The sequence below is a fragment of the Dendropsophus ebraccatus genome, chromosome 8 (genome assembly GCF_027789765.1).
Source record: "Dendropsophus ebraccatus isolate aDenEbr1 chromosome 8, aDenEbr1.pat, whole genome shotgun sequence".
NCBI classification, from domain to species: domain Eukaryota; kingdom Metazoa; phylum Chordata; class Amphibia; order Anura; family Hylidae; genus Dendropsophus; species Dendropsophus ebraccatus.
Window position 1 is genome coordinate 63,836,190 of NC_091461.1, and position 21,724 is coordinate 63,857,913.

At 40.8% G+C, this 21,724-nt stretch overlaps 2 protein-coding genes across 6 annotated transcripts in view; one reads left to right on the forward strand and one right to left on the reverse strand.

Moving 5' to 3' along the window:
- The window catches only part of PSD (pleckstrin and Sec7 domain containing), a 269,935-nt gene extending 265,380 nt beyond the window's left edge, over positions 1-4,555 (forward strand). For all 5 annotated transcript variants that reach the window (XM_069980570.1, XM_069980571.1, XM_069980577.1 and 2 more), the window contains one exon: positions 2,255-4,555. In XM_069980570.1, the coding sequence (XP_069836671.1) occupies positions 2,255-2,500 (246 nt within the window). In that variant the 3' untranslated portion in view covers positions 2,501-4,555. The remainder of the gene's footprint in view (positions 1-2,254) is intronic.
- Positions 4,556-12,049: 7,494 nt separating this feature from the next.
- The window catches only part of NFKB2 (nuclear factor kappa B subunit 2), a 44,397-nt gene continuing 34,722 nt past the window's right edge, over positions 12,050-21,724 (reverse strand). The window contains exons 17-22 of the mRNA XM_069980581.1: positions 21,096-21,198; positions 20,328-20,563; positions 18,806-18,872; positions 16,574-16,746; positions 16,377-16,488; positions 12,050-13,339 (exon numbers count right to left, since the gene is read on the reverse strand). Of these exons, the coding sequence (XP_069836682.1) occupies positions 13,188-13,339; positions 16,377-16,488; positions 16,574-16,746; positions 18,806-18,872; positions 20,328-20,563; positions 21,096-21,198 (843 nt within the window). The 3' untranslated portion in view covers positions 12,050-13,187. The remainder of the gene's footprint in view (positions 13,340-16,376; positions 16,489-16,573; positions 16,747-18,805; positions 18,873-20,327; positions 20,564-21,095; positions 21,199-21,724) is intronic.

The following is a 21,724-nucleotide window of genomic DNA, read 5'->3' on the forward strand; positions in this document are numbered from 1 at the left end:
CAGGTGATAAGTAATGGAAATGGAAGATTTTTAAGGAAGTCATTTAGAAGTCTGTATAACTTTCTGATACCAATTGATTTTTTTACTGGAATACCCCTTTAATAGACTATTCTCACTATTGGTCTGGGAGAAAGTAATTTACTTTATTGCAGCATATTGGCAGCTGGACCTCTTGTTTATACTGTTTGAAAAGTCATGGACGTGTCATATTTGTTGGCTGAATATGGAATTTTGCCATTTATAAATCTCAGGTTAATATGTATCCTAATATAACTTGATTTAGAAGAGATAGAAAACCTTTCAATGACAAGCTGTTTGTCAAGCAGACGCCATTGATGATTTCACTAACAGCTTTAATTATCACAGAGAAATAGTAGAATACTCTGGAGGGAAATAAATTAAACTTAAATCCCACATCTTGATGCATGGCATGCTTTGGAAACATTTACAACTCATTTACATTTTTTAAAAATAGACACGTTAACCTGCAGATACATAAGGGTATGGTTCATAAGAGAAGATAGCTTTTCCTTTGGAGAGATGAAAGGTAAATGGGGGAAGGTAATTAAAATTGAGATACTGGAGAGAGGGATTCTGGGCTTCCTGTCAGCAAGTCAATAGATAGACACTGCAGTCACCAACGCCAAGTCACAATGGTCATTTACAAATTGGTAATTATTGTATTCATCTGCAGTGGAGATATGATAGACTTTATGGCTGAAGACAGTTTCTTTAGAAGACGTACACTGAAGTCTCTTCCATAGGGGTCCCATGGGCTGGTACATTTAAGTGTCAACTTATTTTGACATTAATCAAAAATAAGTGTAATTCAGAATTCTGCATTATAGTTGGTAAAGCACAGTCCTTACAAATACATAAACATGGCCTCAAATTTGATCTATAGTTACAAGGGTTTGTACTAGTTGTATAAAAAATAATAAACTTGCTATACTCACCTCCTCCGGTCCCCCACAACTGCAGCGCCATGCTCCAGGTCCCCTCCTGGTCTCTGCTCCTTCCAGGTTCTGTGGTATTCTGACCCCAGAGGACCTGCCCACTTTAATGACTGCTTGCTGTGCCCCATGTCCTGGGGTGTAGACTTAAAACGAAGGTCCACTTTTACAACCACATGTATTGTCCTAAGACACTCTAAAAAGTGTTAAAAGTCATAGAGTTTTCCTGTTTACAGGGCCTATAACCACCATGGTCATAGACTGAAAACAAGTCCTGTGGCATCTGTCCCAGACTTCTTGCTAAACTGCTGAATGTATAGAAAAATTAGAGGAATGAAGCCTCAGACTGCATAGGGTTTGTTGGTTGTCTGTTGCCGTAAAGGCCACAGGTTTTCCTGTGAGCTGTAGACCCTAAATAGTGTAACATTTTTTAATCAATACTGTTAAATAAGCTGCATCGTTTATCAGCAAATAAAAATGGTTGACCATTACATATTGAACCAGTCTCCTATGTCTCAATATTTGCTGAGAACAAGGAAAATGTTGAGAAGATTGTTATTAAAGAGGTACTCCGGGCTTGGGGGCTTTTTTAGGGTATGGCCAGGGAAGGGGTGGAAATAGAGGCCGCCGGTCACTTTCCTCCCCGGTTCCAGCGCCGGGTCCCAAATTGTGCCACCCCATTCTTCTGTACCGCGGCCGCTTCCTGGTCTGAGCTGCGGCTTCAGACGTGACGTCTCAAGGCAGCTCAGCTACTCAGCGGCCAAGGCAGAACTCCACTACGACCGCTGAATGGCTGAACTGCCTTGAGACGTTACGTCTCAAGCCGCAGCTCAGACCAGGAAGTGGCAGCCGGAGGGGAGAACGGGGCGGCGCAATCCGGGACCCGGCGCTGGAACCGGGGAGGTAAGTGACCGGCGGCCTCTATTTCCACCCCTTCCCCAGCCATACCCTAAAAATACCCTTTTACCCCTTTCCTAATTCCTATTTTTAACTTTTTCATTGAGGAAAAAAAAAAAAGAAACTAGAATGATTCAAAATCAACACAAGATATGTAAATGAATTACTGGCATTGTAGCAGATCACATGAAGTGTATTAAAAGGAGGGGGGGCCAGGCAAGAAACAACCCCCTTAGCGGTGTAGAAAATGCTGCTGTAATGAAAATTGCTACTATCAGAGGGCAAACACTATTATACCTTGTGTCCAAGGTAATAATATCATTGTAGAGTTGATATAAATATGTTGATAGAGTTGATATAAAACTCTAACTATATATTCATTCATTCCCTGTTTATTTTGACAGAAATCCCGTTACGGCACTTACGCCATGCTCTTAAGAGCCAAGCTTAAAGCAGGCACAGAAGATTTAGAAGCTTTTGAAAACAGCTTATTTGACTCTGCAGAAAACGATGAGGATGGACTTAAAAAGTCACGTTCCAGTCCTTCTCTAAATCTGGACCCTCCTGTTTCATCAACCAAAGCAAAATGCCACGGGTCTTCACGAGGCAGCTGTAGAACGACCCACAATAGCAATAGGCAAAAGTCCTGAACTGTCTGCGAGGTAAAGTCTTGGTTGATGAAAGAAAGAATTAAGGCCCCTCTTTTCTTTATACATGGTATGTTGGATTCCAAGCTGGTACCAATAAGTATTGCATGATTTAATACTTTTTGCCGGTACGTACTACGATGGGTTCAGACCTTGAAGGGCTTTAGGAAACAGAAGTGGTATTCTTGGAATGGATGACGTACTGCACAATCACTACAAGCACTGCCCAGAAGATCTTACATGTATTGTGCTAGAGGAGAGAACAGCATGTGAATGGAGGCTTTTCAATGTGTAGTTCTGTATGTCCAGCTGTTATACTCTTTTTTTTATATTTAAGCCATTCAGATCCAGCGGGACCATATTTTTAAATTTTAATAGCGGGAACCTACCAAAAAGCAAGCAAAAATTATTCTGATAGTGTTTCCTTGCATATCTAAGTGAACTTCTCCAAGGAAGTACATACAGCACATAAACTGAGTTGTTGAAATCTTTTTTATGGAGACAACAAAGAGATGAAAGCCTCCGGCTCTAAACACACAAAGGGCAATGTACATAATTTCTATTCGTTTTGTATATGTTTCACCTACTCAAGCTAAGGAGAGGAGGTAAAGCAAAGGGAAAAGACTCCTAAAGTGGAACTTGAATTCTATAAGGTATTTGGCAAAATGGCTTCTTCATTTTAAGATGGTGCCAATTCTTTACTGGACTCCTCCCTTTTTGTGACATATTTTTGCACTTTTACTACTTTACTGAATTTGATTGTCATGCTGATATTTTGTAGTATTAATTCTCCTTTTGAGGTTTGGGAATTGTTTCGTTTCATGTTAAAAGAAAAAAACAATGAATGTCAATTTTCTTTATAATATTGTAAAGGGAAGTTTACACTTAATGTAAAAAGGCAACAAAGACGCAACGTTTTCTGCATGTGTCAGAAACGCTATTGACTTCTTACCATAAGGCATTGGACTTGGACAGTCAGACTTGGATGCACCTGAAGATTACCAGCAGAATTCCAGTCTACCTTTGAGTGACTATATCACAAGGGAATGTGGTTGTATGGGTAGGAGTTTGGGACAATTTAGGATCGTAGAAGAAACTGCAATTGAAATTGTATGCCAAACTTTTAAGCCATAATATATTACCCACAGTTCTTGGTAAATTAAAAACATAACAGTATTAGACTGTTCAGATAGGGCAGCTCTAGAGTTCTCAGATGCCATGATCAGATTGGCCCACTTTGCAGCCAACCACATTCTATTGGTAACACTGCTTTTCACCTACATTTCTGACTTTTTATCTGTGACCTTTGTCTCTTTTTGTCAGCACATTGACCTGCTTATATCTGAAGTTTCATATCCAATATTTCTATACCTGATTACAATATTTGTGTGGGAAAACATGGTTAAAACTCACATAAAAACAGCACAAACACCTCTACAGTGATTTGTCCCAGCTGCATATAATACAGTTGTAGAGTAGCTCCAGGGTCTAGCTAGTGAGTTTACACATTTTATCGAGTGCCACCTCAATCCTAAATTGCATATTAGTAGCTTTTCTACATGGCGAGAATAGAAGATGCTGGTAGGAAAGGCAACCCCTTGTGCAATGTATATTCAGGAACTCATTGGACAGGGCTTCACGGTTGACTTGGCTGCTAATGTTTTTTAAAAAAAAAAACGAACACTGATGCCTCATCCATTTACTCGAACCACATACAGCAAGTTTAGAAAATGATCTGATTTCATTCATGTCCTTATTTTTAGATCCATTTAGCACTATTGTTACATAGGGCATTATTCAAGAAAAAAAAAAAAATTACGAGGAATAATTTTTCGTTCATGCAATGAACAACATTTTCTCATCTGGAGTGAATTCTTCTTATCCAGACATCAAAGGGAATAATTCAGTCATGTGAACATCAGACTGCTCATTACCAGTAAAAATTTACTGAAATCCAAGTACTGGGGGGCAAGCTACCATCACTTGTGTCTTGTAATACCTAGGAGCCATTCATTAGGTTTTGCTGCAGTTACTTATAACATGTACTATTACTTTTAAGCTTGCTTACGGTTTGATGTTTGGCTCCAGCAATAGAGGCTATATTGGTTGATAATGATTCCATTCCATCTATCTGTATAGTGTTTTGCTGCCTAATGCTTTGTTTCTGTTGTTTAGCTGTTGTCCTAGTGTTTGGAGAAGGTCCAGTATTGCTCCAGAAGACACTATTTTCTGGTGATCTTTGTGGAATGACAAGAGCTGGTTATGAACACATTGTAACATATAACATAATACTTTTTTTTTTTTGCAAACTAATTTTAATCTATTTCACAGCTGGTAACATAAGAATACAGCATACTTGTAGGTGATATTCCACAGCAAGAAATACATATTTCCTTATTCTGAGAATGATACAATGAGGACGCAAGGTTTCCTGGTATTGAGACCACTTTCTTAGGCAAGTTTACAATTCTGTAACTGGCCCAGGCTCTGTTATATATGGTATCATGTGTTTTATGCATGCAAGTGCTGTGAATATCCCCTATCTAGTCCTTTAGGGCCCTATTCCACCGGACGATTATCGTTCAGATTATCGTTAAATCGTTCAAATCTAAACGATAATCGTTCGGTTGAAATGCAGTTAACGATTAACGAATGAACGAACGAGAAATCGTTGATCGCTTTATAAGACCTGGACCTATTTTTATAGTTGCTCGTTCGCAAAACGTTCGCATTGAATAAGACATAGTTCGGTCGTTCGCAAAAGATACGAACGCAATAGCGAATAAATAGCGAAGAAAAAATTATTGCAATTACGATCATAAGTAACGATTATCGTTCCATGGAAATGAGTGAACGTTTTCAGGTCTTTTGCAATAGCGGTCGTTTGAGATCGTTAACGATTATGCAAACGATAATCGTCCGGTGGAATAGGGCCCTTAGTCAGTATATAAACTGTCCCATTATATCTGAAGAGACTAGATGAAATATTGATTAAATGGTGGGTGGGGGTGGTCATGAGATTTCCAGATTATTGGTGCAGCCTTCAACCCTAGTGAGGGAGCGGGGGGTATTAAAAAGGGTCCCAGGTCTGTATTACTCCCAGATTTTACTTAATAATATCCATTATTTAGTTGAAACAGGGCTCTCATTCTATGGCTTTACTTTCTTTCCCCTACTTTCCCACCAAAGCAGATCGCAACATATTGTGCCAAATGGCGAACTCAGCACTGCTACATTGAAATGGTTATATTAAAGCAGGTATTTAAAGGAAACAGCAGATTGGAAATATATTACTGGTACAATCTTAAGTGCATCTATTACCATTACAGTATTTAAGGAGGCAGTTTAGTGTTTTATATGTTAACTTGTCTGACAAAGTAGATAAAATGCCCAGACAATGTGTTCATCTGTATGGTAGAGTTGGAAGTAGTCAGGTGGTTAGGTAGCAGCAATAATTCTAGATATCTACAGATCCCAGATATTGCAACTGACTGTTGTGTATTCATTATCCCTATTTGGTTTAAGAGTCAGGGTGGAAATAACATGTAGCACAGACAATTTCTTGAAAGGTGATGGTTTTCTGCAGCTGCTTCCATCCACATAGTAGATGCTAACCTATGTGGCCGCTATGTTCACATCTGTGTCAGATGCTTTCTTGGTTGGACATGGCCAAATTACCAGACAAAAAAAATAATTAAAGTCAGTGGGGTCTGTTAGTCTCTGTTGGTGTCAGTCAGTGGCACAGAAGAAAAACTCAGAAACAAAAACAAAGTAGATGAATAGAAAAGTAATGAAGATGAGTACATTAAACTCCAGAGTTGTTGTCTACCTAACAAGAACTAGCCAGGGCATAAAACTATTACCACAGATATAATTCCTAACACCAAATGCAACTAAAGATTTAAGGGTGTTTACCTTGCAGTGTTCACCATGATCGGGCATGGCATTGACTAAAGTAGAGGATCATCCAATTTCATCCAATAGATGGTTCCTCTTTTTTGGCCACAACAAAATAGATGAATGCAATTAAATTGTATAGAGGCGTATGGTCAATGTTGTACTGTGAAGTCTTCCTGCATGGCCAGGACAGGGAGTAGGCAGTTTCATTGGACACTATTCAACTTCAAATACAAGGAGGCACAAAATAATAAAAAAAATGGTTTTCCCTGCAGTATAGAGAGGTGCTCATTGGTTGTAGAGTGGTGCCTGTGATGCAGTAACAGATTATGAAGCCTTTGCCTTGAGCGCCAAAACTGCTTGTCCTGCACCTATTGACCATCTAATACTTAGAAGAAACTGGTCTATTATAACAGAGGAGGACAAAATTCAGCACTCGTGTATGCTTCCTTTGAGCTCTATGATTACAAGGTTAGTTATCTATGTAGTATGTGGAAAATTTGTAGGAATAGAACCACGGACCTGTGGCCTCAGTTAGTGTCATTGCTGGCACCTGCTACCAGAGGAGTATATTCTTGTTCAATTGTGTTGGCCATTTCTGCTAGTGCCCTAAGTATCTACCAACATCCCTGGACTCAGTGATTTAAATTAATGTCATTTTTATCTTGAGAGGTTGCCTCTACTGTACCAATTCAACACATAAATAAAGTACTGAAGCTGACTACTTTTATAAGGAACCATGGTGACAGCGCTCAAAGAACATTGAGAAAAAAAGTCATTCAGCTCATTGTAGCAAATTAAAATAAATGGGCAGATACACATCTGCCGTGACTGCAACAGAAAAGTAAATAGAGGATATATATATATATATATATATATATATATATATATATATACGTATATACACTGAACATATGAATTACTCTGAATTGCAATACCGCTAGATCTACTACACTTGGTGCATAATTTTATCAAGTTGTGTGGCCCATCCCCCATGAAAAGATGACAGACAGGTCCCGACTTAAAATAAACTTTGCTTTCTTGGGCCTTGGCCTCCTAAATGAACTCAGGGTAGACAGGAACCGGCTCCAATCTGCTGAAATCTAAAATAGCCAAAAAGATGGGAAGCAAAATACAGCCAAGATAGAGGCTGCTGGTCCCCTCACCCCACACCCCCTTCCCAATAATACAATGCGAAAGCAGAATCTAAGTGAAATAAATGTACAGGTGCTCGTCTGCTGTGACTACAAAGCAAAAGCAAACAAACATATAAAATGCAACAGAACACTATAGGCGCTAAGGCTGTGGAGCCCATCTGTATACTTAAAAGATAATAAAGACAGTAAGATAATAAGGATCTGTGGTATAGATGGCGGGTATACCCATCCCAAGCCTTTCACCCACAATCTCTTTGTGGCTGTTGTACTTTAAATTATATTTTTTTATATTTATGGTTTTAATATGTAATAATTCTTCACTATCCTGTTTTATTATGTGTAGTATGTAGGAATAAATCATCCAATGTAGGCAAAACGTGCTTATTATGTTAACATGTGGCCATTGTGACATGAAAGATGGCGATAGATGTACAGTATGTAGAGTTTAATGTCTAGTGGCTAAGGGAGGGAAGACATATAGATTACTATAAAAAAGCTTAATGATTGGGTATGTGTTGCTGTGTATCCAGAAAGAAAAAGTGATCAATAATCCTGATCTTTACAAAGTAACAATAGAAAAAAAGAAACAAAACACATCTCACCCGGTAACAGTAAGATACATAATAAGGAAGTTAAGGGCTGGAGTATCTTCACTTACTGTGATATATGATAAAGAATTTGAATAGCGTTCAACAGTACAATTGTCTTAACGTTATATTAAAGGATAACTACTAGTGACCACAATGTTCCTTTAAGGTGACAGAGCAGTTCTCTAGCGCCAGGACTAAGTTCATGCTCTCTATAATAGGCATTATTTATAGAATTTCATCACATTTTTTGCTATTCTGATGTCTTCTAATGGGTTGGGGGGGCCCTCAGGAACTAGGGACCTTTGCATTGATGTATACTGCTGAGAACAACCTGATACATTTTAATAAAGAAGGTATAGAAAAAAAGGTGGCACTCACCTGGTTATTTGTTGCTGTAAAATCCCACTTTATTACCGACACCAAACGTGATAATGGTACTATGCAGTGTGAGTTCACCCGATGAGTGCTTCAGGTTGCTCTATCGTTTCTGTATCAGTAGGTGTTGGAAATAACATTGGATTTTACTGAAACAAGTAAGTGGGTGAGTGACACTTTTTTCTATACCTGGTTTATTATAACTTACCTGGTTGTTGCACTGACCGATGCACAGGTCTCTGGTGTCTGAGGGAGTGCCTATACCCAATACACCAGTAAAGTAAATAAGCAGAAAGGGGCCGTGTGACAGATTTGCAATGGGGACCAGGATTTTTGAGCTGTGCCTGTACTGCTAGATGTGAAGTAACTGGGCAGACAATCGGTAATAAATTGTGATATGAATTCATGTAGGGAGATGCCCAGATGTATAGAAAGAAGATGGTTATTTTGCATATAAGCTACAATATAAAAACAATTGCATGGATACACCTGTGCTATATCCTTTTTATTTTATAGCATAATGCTATAGTATCCCTTATATTATTGAAATTATACATACCCCATTACTAACTAAACATATATACCCATCAGATATAAATGTATATTTACAGGGTATTTCATTGAGGCAGTATCCTTAGTATGTATAAAGCGTTCCACACTACCGAAGACCTCAATATAAAACCTTCTCAGTACTACGGTCACATGACCACCAGTGGTACAGTCTGTCTCCGAGACACTATTACCTCTCAGGTTGCTAAGCAACAGCACAACACTCATCTGAGTACTGCACTCCAGCAGGGAAGAGAAGGCAGATGCTGAGAGTCATTGTTCCATTAATTCTCCAGGTCACTGATTCAGTCATTTATTAGGTTTCTATGACAATTATGTCTTCTCACAAGCAGAGTAATGGTTGTAATAGCAGAGGCCGCAATATGCATTCATAATAATTTATCACTGGATACAAGATGGGAACTATGAGAATGTGTACAGAAGCAGAAATGGTATCTATAATCTTACCAGGGGGTTCTGTACTGTAGGAAACTAATATATATTACCAGGCCATATATTATTGCTATGTGTACACGTAGCGTATGGGCTGCAGATTTCAGCGAGCTTTAATATTCACATAATCCTAATTGGACGCAGCATAGAATCCACTGTGAAAACTCCAGAATCTGTAGATCTGGGACTCATTGCATCTATTAATTCAGAGCAGAAACACTGCACATTTTCTGTAAACATTGATGTCGAACGCATTCATTTAGTTACATTAATAGCCGCAGCATCAAATCTGCAGCATATCCTGTACGAGTGAATGGACCCTAAAGGTTCAGAGGGAAAATATTATAAAAATAGTGCAGTAATTTACATATATCATCAAACCTGTCCCACTGCACTGATACAGCTCGCAGTTCTGCAGTTTCTGCCGCTGCGGTGATATTTCAGCACAATATCATGTGATTGAGGGCTGCATCAGCACAATGGGGGGCATGTTTTTTTTCCTTTTATACTGACAGCTCTTTAGCAGTCCACAGGCAGGAATAATTGTGCGGCCAGGATGCATGAATGATCACTGCATTGTTCCTGAGGCCATTTAAATGTATTGCTATCTGCTGCACATCCCCTATTTGCACAAAGAGATGTGCGGCCAACAGCAATAGATGTTGCTGCTGGACAAAAAGTGTGATCAGCCGATGAGCGGGTATTTTCCAACTCTTCGTCTGATTGCTGACATTTATACACAGGCCGATTATCGTTCGTGCAAGCAATGCTTATTGGCGATAATCGGCCCTTGTAAAAGAGGCTCAAGTAAGTGCACTATTTTGCTAGGAACAATAGATAGGTCAGTCATTTTTTCCAGTTGGTAATAATTTATCAGAGGTATTATTTACCAGAGGTATTATATCTCCCCCTGCAAAATCCTCCACCGTGGGACATTTCTGTGGAGAAACCCGGCGATACAGTAAAAAGGGCTACATACATTTTAGGCTAAGAAACGTCATAACCCACTTGCTTGGTCACCTGTATAACGTCACACTCCCTCTGTATACTGATAACCGTTCTCCGGTGGTTGAGAATACTTTCCATATACTATACAGTTTATAATTTCCATACCCTAAAGATGCTAATAATGTTACATCATGTATAAATGATTTGACACTTGATTCCCAACATTCACACAAAGTTACACAGGATCCTCCATAGACCAAGTGGCATTAGAAATTTCTAAAAAAAAAAAAAGTATTATCTTTACCTTCTCCTGATGATCCTCCTTTTCTTGCCTTGAACATTGATCATAATCTTAGTTGATCTTATGCATTACAGGTACAAGCAGCCATTATAGGTTTTATAGACTTCTAAGCGCATATATCACAAGTAGGTACAAGGCATCCAAAGGAAAGGGGGTCTGCGCAAATATCTTTCAACACAACTCGGGCTTTGTATATTATATATATATATTTTTTACCTTTAAGCTCATTGCTTAGCTTTTTGTGAGCATGATTTTTCCATTTCTTCTTATGCTTTGGGATGTTATATTTGTCCTATAGCACCAAAACACGAAATGGGATTGTAGTGTCCATGTCCTCCAGTCTTCTAGTCATTGCATATTTGGAGAAAGTGGGCAGCAGCATAGCATTACTCCTGCGGTCCGACAGCTAGAGAGGATATTGGCTGCTTATGTTTTCCTTGAAGATCATATCTTCTGCATCTCTGATTAATTCTGAACATGCTTCATACAATCTTTTAATGTTTTCTATTTCCCTTCTGTAATTCTGGTTGCACCCGAGGTATGCCAAACTGTTTTCTGCGTAAAGGATCTGTGTTCAGTTTTATTTTCCATACATTCATTAAAATGATTCTTCGCAGGTCATGTGTGGTGGTGGTTATTTACACTTGGACCCTCTTGAATAGTAAATTATAAAATGCAGTTTTAGTATGTTACAGACTATAGTTTGCATTTTGTTGCAGTTACTGTACATTTTGCTTTTTCTTCCCCAAAAATCGAAAGTACATAAGTGTACATTTCACACACACAAATATTCTTACTGTGATTGCCCAATGTCCACAATGCCTCCATGCTCTTATTCCCCGCCCTTTCACTTAGACAGCTCCAGTACAGTGTGTATAACCATGCCAGTGGTTTAGTAATGACTTTGGAAGTGACAGATGCGCTGTGAGGTCATGTTCTCACTCCCCCACCCTCTTCTACGTTTATTTCTCTTTATTGAATTTTATTTAACTCCATTTAACTCCATTTTGAAGCTTTAAGTGATACAACCATAAAATCAAATGGGTTATCCAGGTTTGGAAAAACATGTCTGCTCTTTTCCAGAAACAGCACCTCTTGTAATTCTGGATAACCCCTTTAATTGTACAGACTTTTTTCCCCTTTAAAATGCTGCAGTTTTTTAGCCATATTAGTACTGTAAATTGCTAACGTCTATTTTTAGAACCCTCCTATAGCGGCACATGGTCTCATTATCATGGCAAACAGTCACCAGTGACATACATATCTATGATACTATAGAATGTTCCACATAGAAAATATATTTATTTGTAGTAAAAACAAACCTTTAAATAACCTTTAAAAGAGTGAACAAAGTAGAGTTTAGAACAGTTGCCTCCTTCCCTTGGCTCCACAGCTGTTGTAAAACTACAATGCTCAGCGTGCCTGATTTAGTCTTATCAGGGCATGCTGGGTATTATGGTATCACAACTGCTGGAGCCATGGGTTAGAGACTATAGGTTTAGAAGATAATGTGAACTAGTGCACAGGGACGTGGGCTGTTGTCTACAGAAATGTTGATTTTACTCTATTAAGTAGCATAGCTTGTATTTAAAGAGGTTATCCCATGAATCATTTTATACCAGAAGTCCTGACATTTTGGTGATCTATGTTTTACAGTCATTTGCTGTTTTTAGCATAACAAAATATCCTTTTCATCAACTTTTGCTTCAATGCATCCTGCTTGATGCTGCTGTTAATCTGTACTCCTAAGGTGGGCTCTGGTCAGTATAAGTCTCCTTCTTCTTAGTATGTTAGGATTGGAAAGCTGTATTAGAAAGTAAGAAATGATTATATTTTCAGCTGGATCACTTTGCAGAGAACTAGCTGTAAGTGACTGAGCGTGTGTCCACCAGCATTCAGCTTTTGACCTGGACATGCACAATACTGTACACTTTGAACACAAGGTGTCACCATACTATGTAAGTAAATGTCATAACGCTTTACTCTAACGTCTGTTGAGAAATTTTGTTTATAACGTGTCGCATTATTTAAATATTCTTCATGGGACAACACCTGTGATTCTCCAATTTACATGCCTTTGATTCACTTATCAATGTTTTATAGAAAAGCTTCACATATATTCCACGATTTCAGTCTATGTGCAAAACTCCAGTCTCCAAAATGTTGGTTTGTTTTTAGTTTCCTCATCATTCATTGCACTTCTGAATGTGACCACACAGCAACATCATGAAGAGTTCAACAAAGGCAGCAGAGGATCCATCAGAATAATTTCATATTGTGATTTTAAGATGTTTTCTAGATTATAACCAACTGATTTACTGGAGGAAAAAAATAATTCATGGTTTATCCCATTAGCCACCAAGTTTATTATTAAAAGGTCTCCTCTGTAGCAAAGAGTTTATCTGTGTCAGATGGCAGTTTTATTGTCCACTTGCTGGTTCTGTCCGTGGTGCTAATTCCTGTGTTGGAGAAAGCCTTGAGGATGCTGAAGAGGAAGGTTTCTGAGGTTCACAAGCTGTAGCCTGTTCACTGCCCACAGACTGGCTTCCATATGCACTGTCATTTTTTACCTCTGTAAATAAAACACATTGACAGTCACCACAAAATATGTGTCCCTGTTCTACAGGTGACAGCTGTAAGATTGCTCCACTAACCAATACAGATACCATTGTATTCATGAAGGTAAAAGCTCAAGAAAAGTAACAAGTAAGGTTGCATCTAAGGCTATGTTCACTCTACGTAAAAGTACGGTCGTTGTTGCTGATGGCAACAAAGGCCGTACTTTTACCGCGGTGGAACAATGCCTGTTGTTCTATGGGATCCCGCCGGAGCGTACACACATCGTGTGCGCTCCGGCCGAGATCCCATACGCCGCCGCAAACAACTGAGCTCTGCGGCCAGAAGGATCATCCGGCCGATACTTAAGTACCGGACGAGATGAACCGGACAGAGACCGGCCGTTCTGTGACCCGGCCGGGGTCACGGAATGGCCGGTCTCATACGTAGTGTGAACATAGCCTTAGTCTGTAAACTAGTTCCTTCCCTCCACTGCTCTCTCAAATGTTGCTATCACTTGAATTGCTGCCCACCGTGCCACTACAGTACATTTGTCTGAATTCTGATATGGAAAATACAGCAACACTGGGAAACCATATTAGTGAGAAAATAGGAATTAAGATGACACACAACCAATGCATACTAAAAAGTATACACTCCACATTCTTATTTAATAACAACCTATTCTGCAGTATATAAGAAAATAAAAATCCTGCAATGCTTCTTTAGGGTGCCTTCACACATACCGGCTGACAGCAAAAAACTCGCTGCAAGTTTCTGCTACGAGCCGAGGTCCTGGAAGGCCCCTATCACTACATACAAGCAGTGGTCTGAAAGACCACTGCGTGTATGTAATGCAGCCTCCCCCTTAACCCCTTCGGCTCCCACACCGCTGTCTCCATACATTACCTGGCTCTAGCTGCACGGGGTCCCCGGCGTCTTGCTCTGCCGCCCAGCCAATCAGTGTGTTGCCCAGCCGCAGCCACTGATTGGCTGGGCGGCAGAGCAGGACCCGGGGGACCCCGTGCAGCCAGAGCCAGGTAATGTATGGAGACAGCAGTGCGGGAGCCGAAGGGGTTAAGGGGGCGGCTGCATTACGTACATGCAGCGGTCTTTCAGACCACTGCTTGTATGTAGTGATAGGGGCCTTCCAGGACCTCAGAAACTTGCAGCGTGTTTTTTTGCTGTGAGCCAGTATGTGTGAAGGCACGCTTAAGATCTTTGATTCCAAGGAATTCAAATGCATACTATGTAGAGTACATAAAGGGTGGAGAAATCTTGTATCAGCCTGTTCTGCTATCATGGAGACAGCTAAGCAGCTACCCATTGGGGAATAGCAACATACTTTAATGAACCAGATCAATACCTCAGAGAAGAAATTTCTTCTGATATCTAACATGCAAACAACCATGTTTCATGTCTCTGGGCAATAATTAAGCTGACAAAATATTTTGGAGACACATGCATTTCTTTTACATATACAGTGGTGCCTTGGATTACAAGCATAATTTGTTCCGGGACTGTGCTTGTAATGCAAATCCGCTCTTAAACCAAAGCAAATTTTCCCATGAAATCATAGAAATGCAGACAATTGGTTCCACACCCCAAAAATAATGATTTATTATTCTAAATAACATGTAAGACAGATGAAACAAACATTCTGAAACAGCAGAATATGTGATATTATAAGTTACTGTACAGGAATGGGGAGGATAGGAAACACAAGGGCTGACAGAGACTGCAGGGAGCATGAAGGAATGAGCAGGACAGATGTGGTCACAGTATAGCAGCACTGTCTGTCCGGGGAGAGAGGGGTTACAGCTATGAAGAGATTACCTCCACTATCCTGTCCCCTGATGCAAGCCCCAGCCTGAAGATGATCTGCTATGATTTGGAAGGTGAGGGAGACACTTCCTGGGTCAGAGTACAGAGCTGTAGACCCCGCTATGCAGACCATGCCCCTCCCTCACTCGCGTTCCCACCCAGTACAGGGAGCTCTTAAACCAAAGCAATGCTCTTAAAGTGACTGTACCACCAGGCCCCGGCTGAAGCACTGGAGGCGGGCCGACCCACCCTTAGTGGGAGGAAACCGTAGCCCCTCTATGATAGGGTTCCATTGATTCTAATGGAGTCACGTCATAGAGGGGCTGGAGTTTCTTCCCACTAAGGGTGGGTCGGCCCGCCTCCAGTGCTTCAGCCTGCGCCTGGTGGTACAGTCACTTTAAACCAAGTCACAATTTTGAAAAACTGTGAGCTCTTAAACCAAAACGCTCTTAAAGTTAAAGTTACTCTTAAACCAAGGTACCACTGTACTCTGAACATACACAAGAGCTTTATACTTCATTTTCACTGTACTGTGTACAGCAGGGCTTCTCAAACCTTTTTACTATTTTGTACCCGTGCCCTACCAAGCAATCCATGTAGATACTAGCGCCTCACCAACAAACACCTGCTACGGCACAGTGTCAAATACTGCCATGTAGTGCACATAATACCCCAATGCAGCTCCAAAGCCTCAATTCCAATGGCAGCTACCAGCTACCATCCTTACCCAATTTCCCCCCCCCCCCATCCTCCAACACACACCGCTTTCCCCCACAGTTCACAGCTCCAAGATCTATTGTATAGAGCAGTATGCAAAGGTAACCCAGGGGAAGCTGAGGAGGAGGGTCAGCAGCTCTCACCTCACCCTGGAGATGCTGGAGGAGTGAAAGAGGGAGAAAGTCAGTTTTCATTATCTCTTAATTTTCTCAGTGGCTCCCCTATGGTCTCCTCATTCAGTTGTATTGCCCCATAGGTAAAAGACCTTGGAGATCATGGTCATGTGACCATGCCATCATCACAGGTCCTTTACCTGTGGTAAATATGGAGCCTTTACTGATAATGCAGGGCTGACGTGTAGCGTAGTGTCTGCTTTGGAGTGTGATCCCACACCTCATCGGACTGTGAGATGCGCCTTATTGGCCTCACAGTTTGAGAAGTGCTGTCGTACAGTTAATACTCTCATGAGGGTGTAATGCAAAATATAAACTCTGAAAGGCATAAAGGCCTACCTTGATTGTCACTCTTGATGTGCGCCTCAGACTTCCGCAGCAGCTCTACCCCCTCATTCAATCCCATGGACTCTAGAGTTTCTATCAGTTCATTCAGACTTCCACCAGCAAGCTAATAAAATAAAATTATAACCATTTATAGAAAGCCATGAATATCCCACAGAGATCAGCATAATATAAGCTCCCCACCAACCTACCTCATAACTGCGCAGAAGACTTTCTGTTGGGGAAGTAGTGTTTCTGTAAGTGTCAACTAAGCTTTGAAGTCTCAGACGTGAGGCGAGTTCAGTCCAATCAGATCCAATCTGACCCTCATTTAACAGTCTTCCGAGACACTGTACAGTATTGGTTTCCAGAGACAGTACATTAACTAAAATATAGAAGATAAAAAATGCTTAAAGCGACTCTGTACCCACAATCTGTCCCCCCCAAACTACTTGCACCTTCGGATAGCTGCTTTTAATCCAAGATCTGTCCTGGGGTCCATTCGGCAGAGAATGCAGTTATGGTCATAAAAACAACTTTTAATCCTGCAGCGCTGTGTCTAACGGCCGGGGCTTACATTTGTATATGCATTAGGCTGGCACCACCTCTATGTCCTTCCTCCCCACCCTCCTCATTATTAGGAATGATCCAGGAACATTTACTGCTGTTTGAGCTTTGCACAGGTGTATTAACGATCCAGCCCATGTGCCGGGCTGCCACAGGTGGGGAATAGGAAGCAATCTGCCTGGTGTATTCCTAATGATGAGGAGGGTGGGGAGGAAGGATGGAGAGGTTGTGCCAGCCTAATGCATATACAAATGTAAGCCCCGGCCGTTAGACACAGCGCTGCCAGATTAAAAGTTGTTTTTAGGACAATAACTGCATCCCCTGCCGAACGGACCACAGGACAGATCTTGGATTAAAAGCTGCTATCCAAAGGTACAAGTGGTTTGGGGGGTCAGATTGTGGGTACGGAGTCGCTTTAATATGAGTCACCGCTCTAATGCTAAGAATTTCCTGGTCTCCCTGCCAGTGTAAATTAGAAACCTTTTTAAAGCAAATCTGTACTGCCTGACAACCCCCACAAACTGCCGATACTGTCTCCTGTGGCTAGTATTCTGGGTAAAACAATTTTTATTCTGGCAACACTGTGCAGCAGGGTGTCAATAAGGCGGGACCTATAGCATCTGTGCCCTAGGCCTGCAGCGCCTCCCTCCACACCTTTCTTCTTTTTTGGCACGCATGTGGGCTGAATCTTTAGAACTCTGTAGATGAAGATCCAGCTTAGAGGCATGCCAAAAAAGAAGAAAGGCGGGAAGAGAAGCGCTGCAGGCCTAGGGCACAGATGCTGTAGGCACCGCCTCATTGACACCCCTCCGGAATAAAAGTAGTTTTTAGCCAGAATACCACCCTTGGAAACAGGCAGACTATAGGACCAGACATGCCGTGATGAAGTCTAGAAAACAATACGGGCAGGAGGGGGGAGTGAGTTCTGTGTAGCGGTACAGATTCACTTTAACTTTGCGTGTGTCACTAGCCACAATGAACCTCAGTTCAATTGGATTGTGGTCTAGCCTTTGACTTGGCCAACTCAGAACATTAATATTTTGCATCAGTCACAATCTAGTACATGCCACAGTGACATGGCCCGCCCTCTTCATACCAGGGTGAAGCAATCAGGCCATATCAGCAAGGACCCAGAAGTCAAGTGCCAGGAAGCATGGAAAGGCAGTACCTTTTTAGATCTCCTATTTACTTTCTACCTTAACCAGCCTTCAACAGCTAGCAGCAGAGAAGCGTTCTTACAGCATAATGTGCACTTTCATGCTTTATAATGGAAATACTGTCAGCACGTGTAATGGCACCAGCGAGGAGCAAGCGAGCGCTTACCTGACAGGTGGGAGCTCCCTTGCTCCTGCTGATCGCCCCGTGTAATAGGGGCTTTACTATATAGCCCAGTATGGTCCCCAGACATATGAGTAATTGCTATGAGTGTTACTTATATGGCCTGAAAACGTACTTAGTCTTACCCATCTGGGCATATCGGCAGGCTTCCACTGTTACGTGGTAACCACTGGCGGGAAAACTCATAGTTATTCATGTCTCCCTGGCATCATTGGCATATTTTAACTTGCAACGTCACATGGGGCCATCCCTGTGTGCCTACGCTCCCAGGGACGCGTGACTAAGGAAGAGTTTTGCTGTCATAGGTGACTACTTAACATGAGAGGACCACCCACATGTCTGGATAGGTCAAACTTACAAAACACGTTTTCGGCCATATGAGTAACACTCATAACGATTACTTACAGTATATGGATGGAAACCAACTAGGGGCCATATAGGAACTTACTTATAGCTGCTGGGGGGTTCTTAGTGATTGGTTCCCTTTTAGTAATGGACAGCACATTAAAACAAGGTAAACAAGCAAATAAGAAAAATACCTGGCTCTTGTTCTGCTGGATTTCTCGCTGTTCTTCCAGTTGAATGTCTAGACAAGATATCTCTCACCTAAGAAACAAAGTAATATCCAGGCAAACCACCATTAATACTGTGAATCATTTTCACTATAGAATGTTTGCTTCCTAAAGACGTTTTTGCACTGTAAAACTAGTGTTGAATGAACATGTCAAATGTTTGGTTTCGGGAGAACCCGAATGGTCGGCATTTGACTCCTGCCACCTGGAGACTTTGGATGCAGCCCTAGGGAATTGTGGAAAAACATGGATACAGTAATATGTGGTATCCATGTTTTCCTGGTAGCCCTATGGCTGCATCCAACTTCTCCAGACAAAAAATATTATTTTGACAAAAGTCTATGCAATATTTTGGTTTAAAAGAGGATACTTCTGCTCTCCTGAGCTGTCTGTTTTACTAAGTAATTCCCCATAAAACAACAATTCTGCAGCAAATTGTCTTAGACATCTGCTGTTCCTCAGTTATTTCTCCTAGAATTGTATAAATAAACTAAAAACTGGATGCTACCATTCTTCTTGTCAATCTGTCGCGTCCCTGAACAACCTCATACTGTCCATCAGTGCTGATAGAAAAAAAAAGCTGGAGCATATTATTGCTAATTCAAGTACTAAAACAGACCTATCAGTAAAAGGGACAGGTTCTCTTTAAGAAATAAGAAAAAAGTAATCTTTGCACAATGTGGTGTGCACAAGACCTAATGGCAATACTGTCTGTCAGTTACTCCCTCTACAATCCATGAAGAGGCAGCTGGTAAAGGTTGTCCCCTAGTCCTAAAACTAATCTTCGTATTCCAGATAAGAAAACCATCTCTGGCATTTTTGGAAGTAGCCCGAGTACAAGAGTATAACAGAAGACACAATGCCTTTAATCCTTAAATAAATAAATATATGTAAAGGTGTGTGTTTTTCTGATGTTCAGCATTTATCACACAGGAACCCTGTGTGCAGGCATTTCTGATGTCCAATTTGTCAGAAGCTGTGAGAACATGAAGCTGTGAAATCTGCTGTGATATTAATGTTATCTGGTCACTCTCCTTCCTTCTGAGCTGTGAGTTTCATCCAAAGGACAGATTGTATAAAGCAGACTTGCGTCACGTAGCTGACAGGTTGGGGAGGACACAAGCCAAGCTCTTTCACAACATGCATCAATTAGCTTCAAGGCTGAAGATGTGGAGGACAGCACACTGACACACTACAGAGGTAGGTGCAAATGTCGCAACATTTCAGTGAAACAGGGCAGACAGACTACAACAGATGCAGCTTATAATCACTGGATTAATGAGAACGCGCTGCCATACGAAAATAATGACAGCCACCTGAGTGTCAAAGATCCAAATCCTTTCAGTGCTATTTTTCCACATATGCGTTGTAAGCGCAGTGGAAACTTTATCCCTATTTCTCCCCTGAGGAAGATTTTATTTACATATCTATATACAGATATAGATATATATAATTTGATTTTATTTTTTTTCATTGATAGAAGCCTTACCTTTTGACTTCGGGTTAAATCCAGTGGAGTGTGCCCAGGATAACGCCTTTTAACACTACAGTATATTCTTCTGTTGTCCTCATCTGTGTCAATGGTCTCATCGTCTCCTGAATCAGAGTCCCCCTGTTGGTCAGAGTCTGTATCCATTTGCACATCAGAATCACTGTCGGTATCATCACTGTCGCTGGATGCTGATGGTCGCACAGGCTCGTCGTTTTCTAACTGAGCATTTGCACCTAACAAACAAAGAATATGACTATACACAACAAGATCCCAGATGGCCATGATCTAAAATAAACTTCTAATACTAGTACAGTAAAAAAAGCAACCTTCAGTACTGTTCAGAAATGTAAAGTTATCTTACATGAGTGTTTACTCTTGAAAACACTTCAAAGGCATTCAAATTCTAGTTAATTAGGTAAGGTATAGAGATGCAGCATTTGATTACCGGTGGTTGAAAATGTTGGATGCAGCCCTAAGGCTGCCTGGAAAACATGGACATAGCCATAGGCTGTATATATGTTTTTCAGGACTCCTTTGATGGCAATAAAATCCCACTGCCTGGAGAAGTTGGATGCAGACCGAGGACTACCTAGTAAACATGGATACAGCCGGGCATGGCCCAAAGGCTGTATCTCTGTTTTCCAGGACTCCTTAGGACTGCATCCAACTTCTCCAGGCAGAGGGATTTAAATGCCGCATGCTCGGGTTACAGTGATTTCCCCCAGCATGTTATACCTTGTTTTACAAGTTGCATTTTACAATTACCTGCACCAATAAGCATCCTTGTAAGGACTGGAGAGCCAAGACTGGCAGCCAGGTGTAAAGGGGTATTTCCTCCAAATGTCTGAGCATTGACATCTGCCCCCAGCTAGAAAAATTAAAATAAAAGCAGATGAAAAACAGAATAATATGCTGAAAAAGAAGAATTACAATGACTTCACAACTTATAGTGTGCAGGATTACTATTCGCCCAAAAATATTACCACATTGTTAAATTAAGACAACAAAGTCCTTCACTGTGTAATAGAGAAGATTAAACTTTCTTGTTCTCTATATAATGAAGCCATTCAGACAAGACAGACATTCTTGTTTCCAACCAGAGACCTATAAAATGTACAGACCTAGTCTTATGAACTAAGCAACCGAACTCCCGGATGATACATTTACCTGCATAGACACATTGCAGCAAAGGCTATCAGCACAGGAGAGATATTTATACTGTGTGTATCAACTGCAGATTTATTAGCATCTTGGTATAAGCAAGATTGTTTTTATTCATCAAATACCTTTACCATTCATTTTATATTTAATACATACTTAATTACCACCTTTTGTTTTGTCCTCCTCGTGTTTAAGGGGTCCTAGAGCTTGAATTTCTTCACCTACAGACCCAC